Source organism: Ranitomeya variabilis, chromosome 5, assembly GCF_051348905.1.
Source record: "Ranitomeya variabilis isolate aRanVar5 chromosome 5, aRanVar5.hap1, whole genome shotgun sequence".
Classification (NCBI taxonomy): Eukaryota; Metazoa; Chordata; class Amphibia; order Anura; family Dendrobatidae; genus Ranitomeya; species Ranitomeya variabilis.
In genome coordinates, this window is record NC_135236.1 from 197,271,323 (window position 1) to 197,294,363 (window position 23,041).

At 43.6% G+C, this 23,041-nt stretch overlaps 1 protein-coding gene across 5 annotated transcripts in view; it reads left to right on the top strand.

Annotated features, from left to right (window-relative positions):
• FBN1 (fibrillin 1) overlaps nucleotides 1–23,041 on the top strand; it is a 408,947-nt gene that overhangs the window by 356,935 nt on the left and 28,971 nt on the right. For all 5 annotated transcript variants that reach the window (XM_077263717.1, XM_077263719.1, XM_077263721.1 and 2 more), the window contains 8 exons: nucleotides 6,973–7,104; nucleotides 8,694–8,816; nucleotides 9,747–9,953; nucleotides 10,877–11,002; nucleotides 11,178–11,300; nucleotides 11,631–11,747; nucleotides 14,593–14,721; nucleotides 17,520–17,639. In XM_077263717.1, the coding sequence (XP_077119832.1) occupies nucleotides 6,973–7,104; nucleotides 8,694–8,816; nucleotides 9,747–9,953; nucleotides 10,877–11,002; nucleotides 11,178–11,300; nucleotides 11,631–11,747; nucleotides 14,593–14,721; nucleotides 17,520–17,639 (1,077 nt within the window). The remainder of the gene's footprint in view (nucleotides 1–6,972; nucleotides 7,105–8,693; nucleotides 8,817–9,746; nucleotides 9,954–10,876; nucleotides 11,003–11,177; nucleotides 11,301–11,630; nucleotides 11,748–14,592; nucleotides 14,722–17,519; nucleotides 17,640–23,041) is intronic.

The following is a 23,041-nucleotide window of genomic DNA, read 5'->3' on the forward strand; positions in this document are numbered from 1 at the left end:
ATTTGTCTGCACCTGACCTTAGCCAGGGGTCTATAGTGACTTAGGTCCTGAAATGCACACCTAACCCTGGAGCCAGACCCAAGTGAAGAACATTCCCCATACATATCGGATTAGTAAGCGCTCATTCACACGTCAGTGATTTTTTTTCATACACAAGAAACTGACCTATTTTCATTAGTGCTTTGGATCAGATTTTCAACAGTTGTTCGATCTGTGTATAAGTTTTTATCATCAGTGTTTCATCATATTTTTTGCATAGAAGAAGGGTTCTCAAGCTTTCTCCTTCGCCTCATTGGGTGACACAGGACCATGGGTGTTATGCTGCTGCCACTAGGAGGACTCTGAGCAAATACACAAAAATGTTAACTCCTCCTCCGCAGTATACACCCTCTGCTGGCTCTCTCATGAACCAGTTCTTGCTTAGTGTCTTTAGGAGGCACTACGGTCTGATTTCAGCCCCAGACTTTATTTTATTTTTCTATTTTTTTCACTGATTCGACAGGCGACGGGGCCTTTCAAGGTTCCGATCTCCCAAACATCTTCAACAGGCGGGAACGCGGAGTGTCGCCTCCCCGTACCCCCTCCTGCAACTTCTACGTCTGCCTGGGCTCTTATAGGGGCGACGTATCCTTAAATGGTTCCGCTTTCCCCACACCAACAACGGACGGGAACATGAGGTGTCGCCCTCACGTACCCCCTTCCAGAGCCAGGCCTTCATCGAAAAGCTGTTCCCTGCAGTGGAGCCCCCCCAATGTGGCGAAGGAGAAACTCCTGCAGCAGCTATGTGCCCCTGCACCACCACTGTCTGAAAGCGGCTGATGCCAGGAGGCAATGGGACCCTCTCCACCTCCCTATCAAAGGGACGGTGGATTGAGGAAGAATATAGTGCCACAGACCTCCTACAGTAACCGTGACTACCCGGAGGCTGGTGATTGCTGAAAATTCACTCGGCAAGGGAGGAGGAAGGCTTGTCCCCCCCCAGGGGTCCCGTGTGGAGGTCCAGAGCCCAGAGGGGATTGGTGCTCCTCATTTTTCTCTCCTCGCACCGCCGTTTGAGTCCCCAACCCCCCGATCCTCGCTGGAACTTCCCCTCTGCCGCATCCACTGCGCTGTCCGCGGCGCTCGACGGTGCTGTCCGTGGCGCGCCACAGCGCTGGCCGCGACTCGTGCCAGCGCCAACCGGCCATTGCAGCCATCACCGGTAATTTAGGCCCCGGCTTCTGGCTGCGGTAGGCCAGATCCCGCCCACCCAACTCTGCCCCTACTTTCTGGCACCTGTCGGACGGCTTTCCTTCCCGGGACGCTGCACATTGCAGGCTGCGTCCCTCCCCCCCATAGCTCCGCCTACACCTTCTGGCGCTTCTCGTTGCCCACAAGAAGCGCCGACTCCATTCTCGAGCCCTGCTTCCTGGATAAAGGAAGGAAGTTCAGCGTGGACCCTCCACCACCAACGCTGATGCTGCAGCAGTATGGCAATCACTGGGGGCACGAACGCAGGACCTGGGTAAGCTAGCGCTCACTGCTTAACCCACTCCACCGCAGATACATATTTAGCCCCTCCGCTGCAGACTCACTCTGCTAGCCAGGCACATCCCCACAGCTCTCAGCAGCATCTGCAGCTACCTACAAACGTCTGCAAAATGTCTCAGCCACAGGCTAATAAAAAGACAGATAAAACACACACGGTTATCTACGCCTCATGTACCTCATGCAATGCTTCCCTACCGCGGAAGCACCCAAAACCCCTCTGTACCATCTGCGAGACTTCAGACTCTCAGGAGACCCCCGCTGCTGTAGAACACAGCGGTGCCAGCCCCCTGAGTGGGCTACTTCTTTGACACAGTCCATGGCTTCCCTCGCATGGGCCCTAGAATCCTTTTGTGATTCATCCTCAAGTCAGGGCATTGCCGTACCCCCAATAGAGGGTCTCCCTGCTGCACAACAGTCTTCAGACAGAGGCCGGACGGCGATGGGGAGTACTCATTACTCCAGGAAGCGTACCTGCGCGGCATCCCCACAGAACTCCGATTTTTCCTCAGCCGCTGGTTCCGTATCTCATTCCTCTTCTCCAGGGGCTTACAGCGAGCACGATTCAAAATACGAATCCGATGTGGCCCCAGACCCGGAATCCCCTGAGTTCCAGGAGTCTATTGATTCCCTCATTGAGGCAGTTAATCACACTCTAAAAATAGACGATGTGCCCGGTACTAATCAGGACCACCCAGAGTCTTTTAAGCGTACAAAATGGCCTCACAGGGTTTTCACCAACCACCCTGAGTTTACAGACATTGTTACAAGACATAGAAGCCGCCCAGATAAGCGTTTCTCGGGCCTAAAACCACTGGAAGCTCGGTACCCCTTTTCTTCAGATCTAAGAAAGGACTGGACTGAGTCCCCTGCTGTGGATCCACCTATATCAAGGCTCGCTCCAAAAACTCTCTCATCTCTGGCGGACAGGTCTTCCATTAAGAATCCCACTGATTGTCAGATTGACAACCTGGCCAGGTCGGTCTTCGAGGCCGCCGGAGCAACTTTATTCCCATAATTTGCCACCACTTGGGTAGCTAGAGCTATGGTGGCCTGGGCCGAGGCCATAGTGAAATCCAGTAGAGACAATAGTTTGCCGCCTGATGTACTCAATCTCGCCTATCAGATTGCCCACGCAGGGAATTACGTTATTCATGCATCTCTAGATGCGGCTAATTGTGCCGCACTTGTGGCTGCAAACGCTGTTTCTATCAGGAGGGCATTGTGGCTCCGAGAATGGCGCACAGACTTCGCTTCAAAGAAATCTTTGACTTCACTGCCGTACCAGCATGGGCGCCTGTTCGGAGATAAACTTGATCAGATTATCTCAGATGCTACTGGCGGAAAAAGTAAATTCCTCCCTCAGCGTAGGCCCACTCGCCCCTTTCGGAACCTATCCCAGGTTCGCTTCTTGTCCCCCCACACAGAGCCAGGGGCTCGCAACCTTCCTTCAGACCTAATTCCTGGAGAAACAGATCTCCCTGATCCAGGCCCAAAAGTGCCCCTTCCCGAAAATTCTCTTCTCAATGACTTCTGGCCGTGTCTGGTAGACACAGGCAGGGTAGGCGGCCATCTACTCTTGTTTCGCCAAGTATGGTAATCGGTCATTCACGACCAGTGGGTCAGAGATCTCGTGTCTTCTAGATACAGAATAGACTTCATCTCCCCCCCTCCGACGCACTTCTTTCAGTCTCGTCTTCCAAGGTCCAAGGCGCACGCAGTTCCCTTTTACCAGGCCTTACACGCCCTCCGCAACAGCGCAGTTATCGTTCCGGTTCCTCCCACAGAAAGGTTCAAGGGCTTCCACTCGAACCTATTCGTGGTCCCCAGAAAAGACGGAGCCATGCGTCCCATTTTGGACCTGAAGTTGTTGAACAAATTCCTCTCAGTGCGCCACATCAGGATGGAATCCCTACGCTCTGTCGTCACTTCTTTGGAAAAAGGGGAATACCTGGCGTCAATCGTCATCAAGGATGCATATCTTCACATCCCAATTTTCGAAAGTCATGAAAGATTCCTACGCTTTGTGGTCGGAGACGATCATTTTCAATTCACCGCTATGCCCTCCGGGCTAGCCACTGCCCCAAGGGTATTCACAAAAGTCATGGCAGCCGTCATGTCTATCCTACACTCCCGGGGCATGATGATTCTTCCATATCTGGATGATCTTCTTGTCAAAGGTCCGTCTTATTGGGCTTGCGAAGAGAGCATCACTGTCACCATCGACACTCTGTCTCGTCTAGGTTGGCTGGTGAACATGGAGAAATCGTCACCAGTTCCATCCCAGCGAGTCCCCTTTTTGGGAGGCACTCGCAGTAGAAGAGCAATGACCGAAGTTTTGCACATTCTACAATGGGCCGAGGCAAATCAGTCGCTCATCTCCGCAGTTCATATTCTGGGGATAGAGAATTGGGTGGCGGACTTTCTCAGCCGCCAGGGCATAGCCTCAGGAGAGTGGTCTCTTCACCCGGAAGTCTTTTTCGGGATTTGCCAGCGTTTTGGCACTCCAGACGTGGACCTCATGGCCTCCAGGCTGAATGCCAAGGTTCCAGCTTTTGTAGCCCGTTCCCACGATCCGTTAGCCATCGGCTTGGATGCCCTAGTTCTCCCTTGGAGCCAATTTCGTCTCCCTTACATCTTTCCACCTCTTCCGCTGATCTCAAGGGTCATCTGAAAAATCAAAGTGGAAGGCATTCCGGTGATCCTTGTCGCTCCGGACTGGCCATGCCGAGCTTGGTACGGGGAGCTAATACATCTCGTTGCCGACGTTCCCTGGAGGTTACCGGATCTTCCGGACCCTCTCTCCCAGGGACCCATTTGCCACCATAACTCGAGGGTTCTGAGTTTAACGGCCTAGCCATTGAATCCTGGATCCTAGCCCAAGCCGGGTTCTCCCGTCAAGTGGCATCTACCATGATCAACGCTAGGAAGCCTGTTTCCATGCATATTTACCATCGCGTTTGGAGAATTTTTTTCTCATGGTGTAAAAATAAGGGTCTTTCCCCGTTGGTGTTTTCCATCCCCTCCATTCTGGAGTTTCTCCAAGCGGGTCTGGATTCAGGCCTAGCGCTGGCCTCTCTCAAGGGCCAGATCTCGGCCCTCTCCATCCTTTTCCAGCGTCGGATAGCTTCCAAGCCTCAGGTTAAGACCTTCATGCAAGGAGTTTCGCATCTTGTCCCTCTGTACATGATGCCTTTAGAACCTTGGGACCTTAACTTGGTCCTCAGTGCTTTACAAGAGACTCCCTTCGAGCCATTACAGGATGTTTGCCTCTCTCTCCTTTCATGGAAAGTTGCCTTTCTGGTGGCAATAACTTCAATCAGACGGGTTTCGGAGCTGGCAGTTTTGTCGTGCAAACCTCCGTTTTGATTTTCCACCAGGACAAGGTAGTTTTCAGGACGTCCCCGTCCTTCTTACCTAAAGTCGTCTCTTCTTTTCGTTTGAATTAAGACATTGTCCTGCCCTCATTCTGTCCGGCTCAAGTCCATTTTACTGAGAAAGCCCTTCACATTCTGGACTTGGTGAGGGCTCTCAGAAAGTACATTTCCAGAACTGCGTCTTTTCGCAAAGCTGATACCTTTTTGTGCTTCCGATTGGTCACAGAAAGGTTTTGCCTGCCTCGAAGGCCACGATAGCCAGATGGCTTCGTTCAGCGATTCAAGAAGCTTACCGTGTCAAGGGCCAGCCTATCCCCGCGGGGATTAAGGCACACTCCACTCGGTCAGTGGGGGCCTCCTGGGCCATTCGGCACCAGGCATCCGCTCAGCAAGTGTGTAAAGCCGCCACTTGGTCCAGTCTTCACACGTTCGCTAAACATTACAACATTCATGTTCAAGCCTCCTCAGATGCGGCTGTCGGCAGACAGATTCTGCAATCGGCAGTTTCTCATCTGTAGGCTTCATTTAATCACTTAATTCTTTAAGCATTAGGTGTGTGAGGTTTCACCTGTTGTGACGTTTTCCCACCCAGGGACTGCTTTAGGACGTCCCATGGTCCTGTATCCCCCAATGAGGCGAATGAGAAACAGAGATTTTTGTGTACTCACCGTAAAATCCTTTTCTCCGAGCCAATCATTGGGGGACACAGCACCCACCCTGTTAGCTGTTGGCTTGTAGTCTTTATTGGTTTTGACATATTGCAATTCTGTTCGTGAGCTCCTACTGCTTTGGCACCAAACTGGTTCACGAGAGAGCCAGCAGAGGGTGTATTCTGCAGAGGAGAAGTTAACTTTTTTGTGTATTTGCTTAGTGTGCTTCTAGTGGCAGCAGCATAACACCCATGGTCCTGTGTCCCCCAATGATTGGCTCGGAGAAAAGGATTTTACGGTGAGTACACAAAATTCCCTGTTTTCCTACCAAACAAACATGAAAAACGGACTGCACTAGGATAACATCCTGTGCTGTCCAAAATTTCACTATACCCATAAATTTGCTATGGAGAGTTTGACCCATGAGCAAAACCAGACAAGTTGCCTTTTTGTTCTGCAGACTGCCCACTCTGCAAAAAAAACCTTCATGCGTAAACAGACCCATAGACAATAATGGGTATGAGTTCTATTATAATTATTATTATTTATTCTTATAGCGCCATTTATTCCATGGCGCTTTACATGTAAGGAGGGGTATACATAATAAAAACAAGTACAATAATCTTAAACAATACAAGTCATAACTGGTACAGGAGGAGAGAGGACCCTGCCCGCGAAGGCTCACAATCTACAAGGGATGGGTGAGAATACAGTAGGCGAGGATAGAGCTGGTCATGCAGCGGTTTGGTCGATCGGTGGTTACTGCAGGTTGTAGGCTTGTCGGAAGAGGTGGGTCTTCATGCTCTTTTCTATCAGCAAGAATATCAGATAGAACTTGTGATTGAAAAACAGACGTCTGAAAGAGCGCTTAGAAAGAAATCATTTCTGTAAATCAGTATATTATTTTACCAGTAGCCATAGACCTCATTCAGACATCAGTGATTTTTTGCATGCTAATAACAGACCAATTTTCCTCAGTGTATTGGTCAGTTTTTACCATGCGAAATTCATCAGTTATTCTCATATGCCACAAAAAACTGATGGAAGTTTCTCAAGCTTCAAACTGTGAGTAAAATATGGACAACACATTGACACAGTTAGGACAGCATTCGAGTGCTATCTGAGTTAATCATGGACCCGTAGACTTGAGTGGGTGAGTCAAATCCATGACTAGTATCACAAATAGACATGTCGGCCCCATAAATTAAAATGGTTACGTGTTCAGTGAAAACACGGATAGACCCCATACATGAAAACGAGCCCTGGTGATGAGTAATGCTAGTGTTTTCATGCTCAGCAATGAGCACGCTGTAGGATGCTCATTGTCACCTACATATTCTTAGCAAACTAGCTCAAAGATGCAGGAAATAACCTAGAAGTAATGCTTGACCTGCAAAGTGTTCCTTTATCTATTATAGATCAAGATGAGTGTGAAGAAGGACTGCACGATTGTGAAGAAAAGCAGATGACCTGCAAGAATCTCATAGGAACATTTATGTGTATATGTGGACCAGGATATCAGCGTAGACCAAATGGTGAAGGCTGCATGGGTAAGTGACGTTCAAAACAGATGCACCAAGTGCCTGTACAGAGTTAATAAGCAAAAATTGTAAAACTTTTTTGAGAGATAATGAAGCAATTATGCCTGGGCAAGTTTACATGTTAGTTCTTTCAATTACTGCTTTATATCAGGGGTGGACATTTAATTTTCCTGGGGAGACACATGAGAGACCATGACTGTTGCAGAGGGCCGAACAGATATGTTGAAATTAATTCTGCTCGATATTGGTATTAATTTATTATTATTTTATATTAATTGTATTGCTTATTATTGAGCAGATCAAACCATATAATTTACAGATTTTTATAAAGCAGTAAATTCTACTGCTCCTATTATTCAGCCCTTGTACTTGAACGATCAACAGCTCCCTCAATAAACAGTATGTTGTCTCCACAGCCCCCACACACAACAGCTCTCCACATGGTGTACTAGATCCCTCAGCCTACCCATACACAGTATGATGGCCCCACAGCCCTGCACACAGTATAAGCACAGTATAAGCCCCAATAGCCCTCCAAAAAAGTATGATCTCAGACACAATTTGATGCTCCCCACAAAGTATGAATGCACACACAGTATGGTCCCCCCACAACAGTATGCTCCCCTACGGTCCCCAACACATTATGATGTCCACCACAGCCCCCAAATAGTTGATGGTCCTACAGCCCCTGTAGTCCACCCATAGCGTACGAGCTCCTAACACAGAATGAAGACCCCCACACTATGATCTTCATAGCCCCCAACATAGAATGAAGACCCCCACTGTATGATATCCACAGTCCCAACACAGTATGATGATCCCTACAGACAATATGACCTCCCACAGCCCCCCAACACAGAATGAGAACCCCCACAGGATGACTAGCTTCACAGTATGATTTCCCACTGCCCCTTAACAGATATTGATGGGACTCCCACACAGTATGCTCCCCCCCAGCCCCCAACCCAGAATGATAGCCCCGCACAGTATGATTTTCAAAAGAGCCGTCTAACATATCAGGATGTCCCCCACAGTCCCCAAACACATAATGATGGCCAAATATATTCCCCCTACAAGTGAATGCGAAGAAAAAAAAGAACTACTCACCTCACCCCTGTTCCCCTGAGGTGCTTCTCCAGTGTTTGCCCTGCACACTGAGGCTCTACCGGTCGCAATATAATGACGACATCACGGCTGCTGCAGTGACACACTCAGTCGTACAAGTGACGGCTCTCACCTCCACCATTATATTCATCAATATCAGCATCCCGAGGATGCAAATACCGGTAAAATTGAGACATTGGACGTAGGTGGGGAGGGCAGCCAGGGCATACGACTCGCAAGCCACTACTTCTAGCTCATTTTCTGTCCTGGGCCGCGAGCCAGATAGGAGCAGCCAAAGGGCCGGATGTGGCCTATGGGCAGTAGTTTGCCCAGGTCTCCTTTAAATGAATGTTATTACAAGCTATAGAGCTACATATATGGCTGACATGTTCCATGCCAACACGGGATATGATGGGTTAACATTTATGTAATTAGTAAGTATTAGTGTTCTGATGGTTTGGCCGAGTATAATATGAATGTTCTTGTTTTATAAGATGTGAACGAGTGCAGTAAGCCTGGATTATGTGAAAATGGAAAATGTCTGAACACAGTGGGCAGCTACAAGTGTGAGTGCGCAGATGGATTCAACGCCAGCGCTACTGAGACAGAATGCATTGGTGAGTAGAAAACACCACATTTCATATGGACATATAAGCAAAGGTCAGAGACATGGGTTTAGCCTAGTGATTTTGAAGTGTAATTAATGTTATGTGCCTCTAATATGGCAGCCCTCATGTATAAAAAATAATTATAACAATTTATAACAATAAAAAAAGGAATAACTAATTTATCTCCTACAGACTTATATGTAACCCGTGACATCAAAATAAAATACATGAGACATTCTCATTAACGGGTTATTCGGCTTAAAAAATACATCATTTTCAAGTACTTTACAAGGGAATTTGTAGTTAAAGTGTAACCGTAAATTTTAAAACCTTTTTTCTACAAATTAATTGTACACATGAAAACAAGAACCATGTAATATATCTTATTAGAGAAGTCTGCTTCTTTTTCCTCCTGGACTGATCTTTCATTCTCATAATTTTAAGTTCACAGGTAAAATATGTATACAGTGATGACAGATTATCCCATTACTGAGATAAGAGATGACAGTTGGTGCTCATAGAGTTCTATGGAGAGGGAGGAAGAGCTAGAGGTAGACACACATCCTGCTGTTAGTTTTCCTGTAATGACAGTCATACTTTTATAGCTGGAGTCCACCATGTAGGACCCTAATCTATTAGACTTCACCTTTTATCAGCTCATCTATTAGTGTCTCTCAATCTGGAGCCCTCGGCATGGGCACAGATCGCACATCAGCGCATTGCTTTCAGTGGAATGTGAGCAATGGTTTATTTTTCCTGTGGTGGACATTACAGCTGATCATTGTAGGACCCATCCTGTGAAAAGCATAGAGTTCGGGACACTTGTAGCTAAAAATGATGTAGAAAGTAGACCTCTCCTATACAAACAAAATGGTTAGTAGCCTTTAGTGCTCCATGTTTTGCCTTTGTTAGTATTTACCATCTTGAATTTTGTATCAGACAACAGGCTCGGATATTGCTTCACCGAAGTTCTCCATACCATGTGTCAACTCGGTTCTTCCACCCAGAACTCCGTCACAAAGTCTGAATGCTGTTGTAACTCAGGCAGAGGATGGGGCATTACTTGCGAGATCTGCCCTTTCCCTGGCACAATACAGTTTAAAAAGCTCTGTCCTTATGGTCGAGGCTTCACAACAGGAGGAGAAGGTTTGTATCTTGTATTATATTAGTCCATGTAGTATTATATTGTTAATGATGGTTCATTTCAGTCTGTATAGTTAAAGAGGACACTTCTGTACCCTAAAAATGCGTTATCTCTGCTCACTGCCTGTTCCTCAGAGCCCCTTCCTCTATTAACCATCCTGAGCCTCATGTCCCAGCCTATTCAGTCCAGGCCGTGACTTTCTTCCATGACCAGAACTCCGTGGTCACAACATGTCGCACGTAGTGATGATACGGATGTGCAGTGACCGCTGAGGCTTGGTTGTGGCTGGAAGTTCCAGCCTAGAATGAACCGGTCGGAGTTGTGAATGCAGAAAGAAGAGGACCTGAGAGTGGGCAGCAAGCAGCAGTGGCTCAGAGAAGTAGTAAGTGGTGAGGTTAGCATAAGTTCTTTTTTTGCTGTTTAAAAACTTTTGCCGGCTTTTTACAGATTAGCAAAATGGGGCTATTTTACTGATTGTGCACAAAACAAATTTCCAACAATCCATATTCTGAGGATTTTGTTTGTTTAACCGAGTAGAATTCAATGAAACAATTAGAAACGTGCTCATCTGCAGCTCTTTTCACGAGATTTACATAGCTCCAGTATATTTCTTGGAGCCTGAGGGGGGGTAAGGGGGTTGAAAGCACATGGTCCAATGAAGCAGCCAATAGTATGTACAGTGGTGGAATATTGATATGAATCGGGCAGTAACCAACAAAAATGGTGCACAGTGATGCGGTGAGGGTAGCAAGGACAACCTGATCGGGCTGTGTGTGGAACGTAGGCTGGGACTGCAGCTCTAATATTGCGATATGAAAAAAAATGTTGAAAAAATTATTTTTGTGGATCAGTTAAAGCTTTGGATATTAGGAGCTAGTCTGGTTTTATTAAATTGAATGCCTGTGACCAACATTTTTCTTTTCAGATATAGACGAGTGTCATGTCCTGCATGGAATCTGCCGGAATGGACAATGTATCAATGAGAGAGGCTCATATAAGTGTGAATGTAATCCTGGCTATATTCCAGATGTGACTGGCACGTCTTGCATAGGTACGCCTTTCAGACAGACACCAGTGCCGACTCATGGCCCAGTCCCACAGCATAGAAGAAGCGCCTCCATAGGTGGTGGTGTTTCTTCCATTATGTCATTCTACTGGGGATATTCTGCTGGGAGGGCCGCATTGTATTAAGCTTTCATTAGACCAGATTTTCTTTTTTCTTACAGACCTGGATGAATGCACTCAGTCTCCCAAGCCCTGTAACTTCATCTGTAAAAATACTGATGGCAGTTTCCAGTGTTCCTGTCCTCGTGGCTACGTGTTACAGGAGGACAGGAGGAGCTGTAAAGGTAATGTTCAGGTTACATATAGACAATTACCAAATTCATCCATCTTGTCATTATTTATGTGTGCCACAAAGCTAGGTCTGCAATCGATTGCTACACAGAACGATAGGACATTTTTAATCTAAAATATTTCCCTTTATTTTGGATAAAAAATTGAAAATTGGTTGCAAAAGTATTCACGGTTTTTAACCATTTACGGAGGTAAAACCCAACAAGGCACACATAATACATTTATAATTCTAGATAAATTATGTGAATAAATCAATTTAATTAAACAATATCCATCTAAATAAGTGAGATATAGAGCTTTTATATTTTTATATTTCTACTCAGACCTTGATGAATGTGCTACCAAACAACACAACTGCCAGTTTATTTGTGTCAACACAATTGGAGGATTCACATGCAAATGTCCTCCCGGATTCACCCAGCATCATACTGCTTGTATCGGTAAGTGCATGTGGATGAAGCCTATTTTTCGTATACTATGATATTGATGCCAGAAAAGAAGGCAAGATCAAAAATATATGCTGTATACTTATAGATTTTAGGAATTGGTGCTCTAGGTTTTTGTTAGGCTTTGACTTTCCATTTGGTGTTTCTGTTTTGAGGAACAGACAAATGCCATAATGTAAAAAAAGGATTCACGGAGTAACTGATGCAAATGGAAGCAAAGGAACCCCACAGATTATTATGGAGTCTGTCTGGGTAACATTACGTGTATGTGTCAGTTTTTTTAGTTCACGGGTACCAATTCCTCAAAGCTTGCATGCCAGAGTAAAAGGCTTTGAAAAGTCACAGTATTTTTATACAACTCAAGACTGTGACAAATGTTTGGTGAAATTTGGCGTTTTTACACCATTTTTGTCTGTGTCCGACAAAGTGGATGGAGCTGGGGCAGAGTGAGTCGTGACATTGCGTGGTGACCCCTGCTTGTCAACTTATTTACGAGCTGTGGTATTCCATATGCCAGTCCATAACTGGAGTAAGACTTATGGTGATATGTACGCCACTTTACACCTCGCCAGGTTCATTAAGTGTTTCTTAATAAATCAGGCTCCTTGCACTCCAGCTCACCCCCTCATCAAAGTAGCATGCAAAGTGCCAGTGTTGATGAATATGCTTTTTCTTCCACAACATTTGATGGGGATCCTCTGCTTCTGTTTATATCATTTATGCAATGGATTATTCTTTACATTATTCCATTTGGCTATTCCTCAAATTAGAACATGGAAATGGAAAGTCAAGACAGAAGTGTGAATGTAGCCGTACTTTAGCATTCTAAATTGAGTTGTATAGAGCCACCATGTTTAATGTCAGTAATATGGAATCCCAGTTCTGCTATTCTGTATGTTATCTCTATGGCTTCTGCACATAGTTGTATACAAGTTCCAGGGTGTACTGGGCCCTAATATGAACCCATACAAAGTTGTAGCATACGTCGGTATTCCTTATGGAGGCAAATTGTGAACTTTTGGATTTTTTATCTAAACCAGTGACAGCATTTGTGGAGCTACTATGATCTCATTTATTAGTTTAATATGTTTAGAAAATGTATTATGGATTTTTGGTTGGTGGCGAAGAACAGGAAGCTCAATATTTCTCACATGACGTTTCATGTCATCAAGTTCTTGTTTATTAATTGTCACAAGAACAAGCGTAATGGAATACACTATTGTCACACTTAGCGCTCCATTGTGGCTTTATAATTTGATTTCTGTTACTTACTCAATGAGCTTTGGAAACTGGAACCATCAAATCTAAAGCTATGTAGAAGACTAGGATCTTTTCTGTCGAACTTCAATAATAAAAAAAAGTGTAATTTTTTTATGTACTAGAAGAATGAATAGAGAGGTATATCTAAGGCCAGGTTCACACTGCGTTTCAGGCACCCGTTAGACGGACTACGTTACACCGCGGCATAACGTGGTGTGACGCAGTCCGTTAATGCCGCCATTAATTCCTATGTCAGACACATCGCTAGCGCACGCCCACAATGGGCGTGCGCTAGCGATGTGCCGTCATTGAGTGACAGACCCTGGGACGCAGGCTGCAGCGTTTCCGGGTCCATCACTGCTAGCGCAGATAGAGCTAGCAGATGCTCCATCTGCGCTAGCGCGCTGACATACCGGCACTTGCGTTAACAGCAGCCCGTTAACGGATGTGTTGAACGGGCTGCTGTTAACGCAGTGTGACCCTGGCCTAACAGAGTGATGTTGTTTTCTAACAATCTGTATAACAAATAACCATCTAGCCTCACCATCAGCCGGTTGAACTGTGTTTAACTATTTTTACTGGAGAGAGACGAGATTTCAGAATCTCAGACATTTTAGTAGGTTTAAACAACATCAACAACCTTTATCCATAAGATAGGTGATAACCGTGTGATTTGTGGGGGTCCATCCACTGGAACGTCCAACAAGGGCAAGAATGAGGATCTCATCGCCAGTGTGAAAGGATCAGTAGTAACTATCACTTCATTCACTGCCTATGTGAGTGGTGGTCGCTCATGCAACTACCACTCCCATTAACCCATAAAATTTAATTGAGCAGTTCTAATATATTCGCACAACTGCTCCAAATATGCAAGATTTTGAGACATCCGTTCTTGGGATTGGTGGGGATCCAAGCAGTTGAAATATAAATGTATCACCTGTCCTACCATAGCTGATAGATCGTATTTGAGGAATAATCTCAACAACCAACTAATGAAACTAATGAAGTTGGCCTTGATGACTAGGAGTAGGGAACTTACATACATACATTTAGTTGTCTTGCTGCTTCTTCTAAAGTTTTATAAGGTTTGAGGAGCCCCATCCTTGTTTCCTCCACATCTGCAGTGAGAGGATTATCAGGACACTCCTATAATAATGAAATGGTCAGATGGTCCTGCTGAATTGACCGGTTTGGCTGCCATTAAGCTATGGGAACCTTTAGTAGAGACCTTGCTGGTAAATTTCGATGATGTACTATACGTATAGCAGAGTAGGTAGAGAGCAGACCATTGACTATTATAAGGAGGGACTTTCATTATTATTGATTCCATCTCAGTCACTTCGTTCTGCTGAACTACTTTCTACGATCCTTGCACTGGTGGGCACAGACAGAAAAGGGCCCCTGTACAAAAACAATATATGGGCCCTTTGTAGCCCAAGAGCTACTAAAAATGCAAAGTTGCACTTGCTTTGAAGGAAAAAGTGGGGCCCCTTACCTCTTGGCCCACACAGGTTGCACCAATGATGTTTCCGCCCCTGAATCCATGTCTAAATCGTTGCTTTTTCCCTCTAAACTTTAGATAACAATGAGTGTGCCTCAGAAACGAACTTGTGTGGCTCTAAGGGCGTATGTCAGAACACTCCGGGAAGTTATGCCTGTGAATGCCAGCGTGGATTTGCAATTGATCAGAGTGGAGCAGGTTGTGAAGGTATCGGAACTACTTCATGCTAGAAATATATTCATATAGATCTATTCCTTACAATTACGCTGCTATATAACCCCCGGAATTAAAATGCCTAAGGTGGACCACCTAATCATAGATATATTACTAGCTCCACTTCTGAACAAACACTGGAAAACTTCAGCTAATGCAAAAGGATTTTTTTAAACTATATGAATTCTCAACTTTTTATTTTCCTGCTTGGAAACAGTCAACAAGCAGATCCGTTTTTCTAATTAGATATTTATTAGTTTATGTCTATGGCGTATACAGTAGAGAGGTCTGTTTTGAGTGAATGGGCCTATCTGGCTCATTAACACTTTAATTCCCTCATGATCATATCTAGGCTCATTAATGTAGTATATTCCCATAGCAGATAAACACCCTGGCCAAGACATAGTGGCTTATTGGCTCCCCCCCCCCCCCCCCGGCAGCTTATACTTGGGGCATATGCTCCAACTGTCCTCACTATGTCCCTGCCCGATGATGACCATACAGTTATAGTATACCTGTGTTAATAAGATAAGCTATATCCTATATCTGGATTATGTATTTTAAATAGAGACACAGCTAATAATCTGTATGTGTAGGATACACTGCATGTTGATGGTTTCCGAGTAAAAACAAACTACCAAAAAAAAGTTATGTTACAAAGATATCAGAATATATGTTTGCTGTTTTTACTCAAAGAAAGTCAAGTGAAACTTTTTAAGAGGACTACACAATTTATTTTACTGTGCTTATAACCGTGGGAACCTACATTATAATAATGTTTTACCTTTTCCACTTTTTGCTTAGCCTTGTGGTATAAACACAAGCCCCACTTCTTTCCAGGCTCCGAAATGTCTTATAGATTAGCCTTAAAGAGGTTGTCCGGCCTTAGGCTACAAGTCTGCAGTGACGTTGTGTGACTGCAGACTTGTGAATCCTCACGTCATGCACACTGTAAGAATTTTCCAGTCCCGGGAGCTAGCGGTCATAAGTATGTGATTTGCATACATCCGGCCACATTCTGACTAGATGTATCTGGCCTAAAAGCTATTGCATTGAGCGAGGTCGTGAGCGTCTAGTTGGCATGTGACCTCATGTATGCAAGTCACAGAGTGACTGCAGATTTGAAGCCAAAGGCCAGATAACCCCTTTAAAGGGAAGCTATCATCAAAAAATTACCACTTGTTTAAGTCAGGTTTTTATGTTAAATGTATAAAAAATAAAAATTAAAAAAAAGATTGCAATCTGTGTTACCAAATTGAAAAAATAGAAACTCTGCATTTTTCACATTGGCCACTATTTTAGACTCTAACTTCCTTTTATTTCAGGAAATCCACATGTACATTAGCCACAATAAGCAATCATTGACCCTATATTTTGTATTCAAGCATCTAATGAGTGTGTGCAAAGGTTATTATGAATGGACGGGGACCAGGGTCATCTGTGACATCAGTTATTGTGACCGGTGAATCCTGTGTTATCAACTGTATATAGAGGTGTTAATCCTGCCCCTGATAATATGGAGCTTGCTGAAAACTTTTCCTGAAAGGGCCGGAAACATGAGCCTAAAATAGCCCCAGTGGCCAGTGTGAAAATTGCAAGATTACTACTTTATATATACAGCTCTGGCAAAAATTAAGAGACCACTGCAAAATTTTCAGTTTGTCTGATTTTTCTCTTTATAGGTATATTTTTGAGTAAAATGTAAATTGTTCTTTTATGCTATAAACTTCTGACAACATGTCTCCGAATTTCCAAGCAATAAATTTTGTAATTTTTTTCTCACAAAGAAAAATGGTCAAAATTTTTTAAAAAAGAACAGTGCTTTTAGACCTCAAATAATGGAAAGAAAACAAGTTCATAATCATTTAGAAACAACAATACTAATGTTTTATCTCAGGAAGAGTTCAGAAATCAATATTTTGTGGAATAACCATGATTTTTAATCACAGCTTTCATGCGTCTTGGCATGCTTTCCACCAGTCTTTCACACTGCTTCTGGTGCAAAAATGTAAGCAGTTCTTCTTTGTCTGATGGCTTGTGACTATCCATCATCCTCCTGATTACATTCCAGAGGTTTTCAATGGGGTTCAGGTCTGGAGATCGGGCTGCCCATGACAGGGTTTTGATGTGGTGGTCTCTTAATTTTTGCCAGAGCTGTATATGTGTCTATATATATATATATATATATATATATATATATATATATATATATATATATATATATATATATATATATATATATATATATATATAAAGTACGAGCTATGTATAAAAAATATTGCCAAAATATTACATGTAACACAAAAATCTGTGTTCTGATGATACAGTAGCTTCCCTTGTCAGTGGCAGTGTCAGATTGATCTTGCCAATTTTATGCCCTAGAGGCGGGGATCAAGGGATGTCAGCGATGTCTCTACTTGTTAGTTGGAACAGGAGTTGTTCTATTTCTTACATTAGCCAAAGGAAACAGCGCTGTTTATTTTTGCAGGAGCTCTTCTCTCAGTTATGGGATGGTGGCCGGTACGCTGTAGGGTCTAGTACAAAGTGGCCATGTAGAAATATCGGTTAAAACCTTCTGGCTCCCAAATAATCATAAATATTTGATTTGTCTTGTATGTTTGTGTTTTATTGTTCAAAATCTGCAATTACAATTATGAGGAAACGGCTGTTCTAAAATTTCAGTTTATTTTTATATATTCTTCATAGTTGTATGAATTGTTTAAATAAAATCAGCACTCTGTATTCATCAAGTTCTGAAATATATAAAAATAATTCCTTTTTCTGTTAACTAGATGTGGATGAATGTGATGGAAGCCATCGCTGTCAACATGGATGTCAGAACATCATAGGTGGCTATAGGTGTAGTTGTCCACAAGGCTATCTTCAGCATTACCAGTGGAATCAGTGTGTGGGTGAGTATCCTTACTTCGGATTTTGGTAATTTAGTTATTAAGCACTTAATTTAAAAGTTTTATCCGAGACTTAAAAAAATGTCCCTAAGCACTAACAGGCATGTAGTTGCTACCTATGTGCCTGTTGTGCCCAGCGCCATTCTCCACCGTCAGACTTCTGCTGAAGTCACATAATCAGAGCAGCTTTTTCTTTTCCTGTTCACAGGGTGGGACTACTGGTGTCATGATGATTGACATCCGGCTCTCCGCTGCCTAATTGGGGGAAGCCAACGGTCAATCAGCATGACGCCAGTAGTTCCTGTCAACAGGAAGAGAAACCATTGCACTGTTGACATGGAGCAACTGAGTCTCCAGCAGGCACAGTAAATGACCGGCGTCGGGTACAGCAGGCAGGTTGTTACCTCTGTTAGCAACTACATTCTTAGGCACATTTTTTTTTAAGTCCCAGATATCTCCTTTAAATGTAGCCATTCAGTGGTTATTTAACTGCTTGAATCATGTGGTGCAAACTCAGCAGGTCAACCAGAATTCTATATGCATTGAATGATCGCTAATAGAGTTGAGCAAATTTGTTCTGGTCCCTGCTTATTAGTCAAGCTATAGTGCTTACCGAATAGCTGCATCGGGAACCCCGATACCTGGATCAGCTGTTCGGCTCCGCCGCTGCATGTGTCGCAGCTGTATGACAGTTACAGCACAAGCATGGATAGTCCAACAAACAGGCTCTCCATGCATGTGTTGTGACTTTCACACAGCCGCGACACATGCAGCTGTGGAGCCGAACAGCTGATCAGTCAGCGCGATCCAGGAAGCTGGGTTCCCGATGCAGCTTATTCAGTAAGCACTATAGCTTGCCGAATAAGCAGGGACCCGAGCAAATTCGCTCAACTCTAATCGTTAATAATACATATAAAAGTAGACTCACTCAAAAGAGACCCCAAATATTCCACAATAACTCTCACTAGGACAAAGTAATCTGAATGAAACAACATGCAATGTACTCCTCAGTATAAGGAGCTTCAAACAAGCCTGGATGCCCCAGTGCTGGAACGATGAGGTAGGTACTGAACAGTGTCACAAAATCATCCGTTTTTGAGCCACTGAAAATCCCTTTGCCACTCAGAAAAAAAATTCCATGATCAGAAAGTAAGTGTAACGTGTTCAATGTTTCAGTTGCGCATCACAGGTCCCATCTTGACACCGTGAACACTGATGCATACCTGGACATTTTTTAACAGTTCGAGAATCAAATGGATGATAATGAGTTAGCGGAAAGTTACTTGCAGCATGATAGAGCAACGTGTCACACATTAGCAAAGAGCATGGTTGAAATTTAGTCCGTTTTCGGCAACAAGGTGATTTGAAAGGGTCTTTTGCGTTCGCTGGACCTGATACCACCAGAGATCTTCCTTTGGCGTATGCGCAAAGGGAAAGTGATTCAGAACATGCCTAGCACTGAGGAAAATTTGAAGGAAAACATCCAACGTGAAATTGTTGCTATTCCCCTCCATAGCTTGCTGATATCTTTAGGAACATGGATTATCACAGCAAAATGTGTTGAGAATAATTGGGGAATTAGTGTTCATACATCTACTGGTACCTGATTATTGGTCTATCTGAACAGGCCGTCAATCATCTGAGCAAAATATTCTTTCGGCATGAGGAGACTTAAACATCATTGTTATAAGCAGCATATCGTCCTGTGTAAACTAGAGTGCAACCAGGTGATGTACTACAGATGATATGATATTCTATGCCGCACAACCCATTCGTATGAACGATCTGTCTGCCAATTTCTAGTCGGCCTGCCTAAATAGGCCACGAGAAGACCAGTGATCGGCTTGCATGTAGCCATTTAGTGGTTATTTATTGGCATGGATCTTGCCTTGTAAACTCAGTAAGTTGATCATTAATACAGTAACTCTCTGCACATAGAACACCATGTTATCTGTAGCACATCACCTTTATACTCAGGATGGTGTGCTGCCTATAACAATGATTATTAAGCTGGCTTAAGAATCATTGCAAGCAACAAATGAGCATTTTCATTTCAACAGATAATTGCTAGCCTGTTTAGACAGGTATTCAGCCGCTACGAATGCTTGTTTCCCTATTATCGACCTGTCTAAGGGTTCTTTCACACGTCATTGTCTCCGGTATGTGTCGAGACAGTTTTCACCGGAGACACTTACATATGTAGACCCATTCTAGTGAATGGGTCTGCGCACATGTCAGTGTGTTTCCATGGCCCGTGTGACCCACATGTAGACATATCCGTTTTTTACCGTCAGCATGGACCGCAAAATGTCATGCACTGTGATGTCATCCATGTGACACACAATGGCAGCAGGGAAAAAGCGGAACAGTAAGCGCGGTTCCATGGCACCGGGTGCTGAAGACGGCTGTTATCATTCTCCCCTGCTCTGCCAGCAATCATCTCGAGCAGGGGAGAACGATGAGAGTTGTATTCAAGTGATAACAATGACAGCTGGTGGAGAGTGATGGGACTATTACTCCAATCAGCCTACACCTGCTGCTGCTAATAACAGTGACAACAGGAGCGGCTGATGGGAGTATTCCTCAGCTGGCTCAGGTGCTGTAAATAAATAAATGAAAAAACCCGGCATGTGTTCCCCTATATTTTCTATAACCAGCCAGGCAACCCTCAACTGTCAGCTTCAGCACAGCTGGTTATCAAGAATAGAGGGGTCCCCACGCTGTTTTTTTAAATTATTTAAATAAATAATGTAAAAAATGGCGTGGGGTCCCCCCATTTTTAACAACCAGCCTTTCTAAAGCTGACAGCTGGGGCTGATATTCTCAGGCTGTTAAAGGGGCCATTGATATAAGCCCCCCAGCCTAAAAATAGCAGCCCGCAGCTGCCCAGAAAAGGCGCATCTATTAGATGCACCAATTCTGGCGATTTGCCCAGCTCTTCCCACTTGCCCTGTAGCGGAGGCAAGTGGTGTTCATATTTGTGGGGTTGATGTCACTTTTGTATTGTCAGGTGATATTAAGCCCACGGCTTAGTAATGGAGAGGTGTCTATAAGACACCTCTCCATTACTAATCCTATAGTTACATGGTAAATAAAGACACAGCCAGAATAAAGTCTTTTATTAGAAACAAGACTAAACCGTTTTGCATTTTTATTTAAAATAACAAACACAGTTATACTCAACTAACACCTAATTCCACCGAAGCCCTCGTCTCCTGTAATAAACCAAAAATAAAAAAACAACAATATCCCTCACCTCTCCGTCGTTCTGTCCCACGCCGTAATCAATGTCCGGGGGATAAATAGTTTTCAACCTGGACGGTGCTAAGATGCGACCGTGCAGGCTGAGAACCACTGATAAATGAGCTGCTTCAAGCACAGCATCATTGACCAACGGTGACATCGTTGAGGTTACCACCAGTCAGTGAGGCTGCATTCCCACAAGGGCTGAAGTCCTAAAATTAGGTAAAGAGAACCAAATATAACAAATTAAAAATGTTGGACTTTGTCATCTTTTTATTGTTGAAAATGAACCACAATAATATGTCTGCGAGTGGCAAAATTATGGGACCCTTTAGGATTGGTAGATAGTTTGGAAATGAAATTAGTCAATCAATGGGATGAGTGGGAAAACTGTTTAGTTAAAAAAAACAAAAAAACAAAACAAGGAACTGTCAATGTCTGATCTTCACAACACATTTGTGGAAGTGTATCATGGCACCAACAAAGGAAGTTTCTGAGGACCCCAGAAGAAGAGTTGTTGATGCCCCTCAGGCTGGAAAAGGTTACAAGAGTTTGCACTGCACCAATACACAATCAGATACATTGTGTATCAATGAAGGAAATTCAGGGCCATTATTATCCTCCTCTGGAGTGGTCAAACAACAAAGATCTCTACACAAGCAAGGCATATAATAGTTTGTGAGGTCATAAAGGAACCCAACGTAATTGGCTAAGGTAACATTAGCTAATGTTAATGTCCATGAGTCTACCATCAGGAGGACACTGAATAACAATGGTGTGCATAGCAGGATTGGAAGGAGAAATCCACTGCTCTCCAAAAAGAACATTGCTGCCCATTGGCAGGTTGCTAAATATTATCTGGACAAGCCAGAAGGCTATTGGAACAATGTTCTGTGGACAGATGTCTGGACAGTGGCCTCAGCATGGACATGAACTTCATGGGCATCTGATTTTCATTAAAATGTATTTATACCTCACACAAAGCCTAAAAGAAGTCAACAAGTCTAAAAGAAATAGTTGTGCAACTTGCCAAGTCATAAAAAACAACCAACATATCTTTGTTACCCATGTAAAGAAATGCCTACGAATGAAATAACCATGCACAGACATGTTTTGCTGTGGTTGGGGGAACGTTTGTGTAGTTTATGATATACGGTACTTCTTTTACCCCCCTACCAGATTACTGCAGTCATCATGTGGCTTGGGAAAAAGTCACATTTGTTTTGCAGTAAACAGAAGTAATCCCATTACTCATAATAGGAATTGTTCTATTAACGTCACATGTAATGCTGGCAGATGTGATTTCTGCCATTAGTTACTGAAGACATGTGTGTCACCATGGCTTCCGTTTGTTATTATATTTTTTAATAGGCATAGAGAGACATCCTATTCCCAGACAAATTACAACCCGTTGATTTTCTACAAGTATTATTAACAACAGGAAAGTATCAGACATATAAAATTCATTTTTTTTATTTGTAAATTCTTTATTTTAACAAACATTGCGCAGCCACAACTCTTCCAAGAGACAATTATTAACAGCAATAATCTAAAACTGTAAAGAAAAATAAGTGAATAAATCTGTGACTCATCAAACATAAAAGATATTGCATCTGACGGAGTAGATGTGGGGCCCTGGCAATGTGGTATTAGCAAGTAACTAACTGACCCGATGGGCTAAAAAGGGTAAATTTAGAAAAAAAGAGTATAAGCAGGAGGGGAGAGAAAAAAAGGGTTGTCCAGGACATGATGACAGTGAAATGACTACTGTCTGAGAAATGCCTTAGCTAACCAGGTTTGAGAGCTATGCTAGATTCGACCAGTATTTTATAGCTTCTTAAAAACCAAACAGTGGTTCCAGGTTTCGCTAAAGAAGGAGATTGTGTTGTCCAATGATTAGATCAGGTTCTCTATCGTCATAATCTCATTGATCCTGGAGAACCAGATATATAACGTGGAAGGCTCTGGGCCTGGCCACCTCCATGAGAGGAACCCATTAGTGATCACTATCAGCATTAATCAGGTGATGAAGGAGAGGGCGCTTGTATCTTTGGATAAGAATGTCATCTTGATGCAATAGGGGGTTGGAGGCCTGTAAGTTTAAAGATAACCCATTGGTTGCTATTCCAGACAGGGACAAGGACACGGTATGGTATATGGTA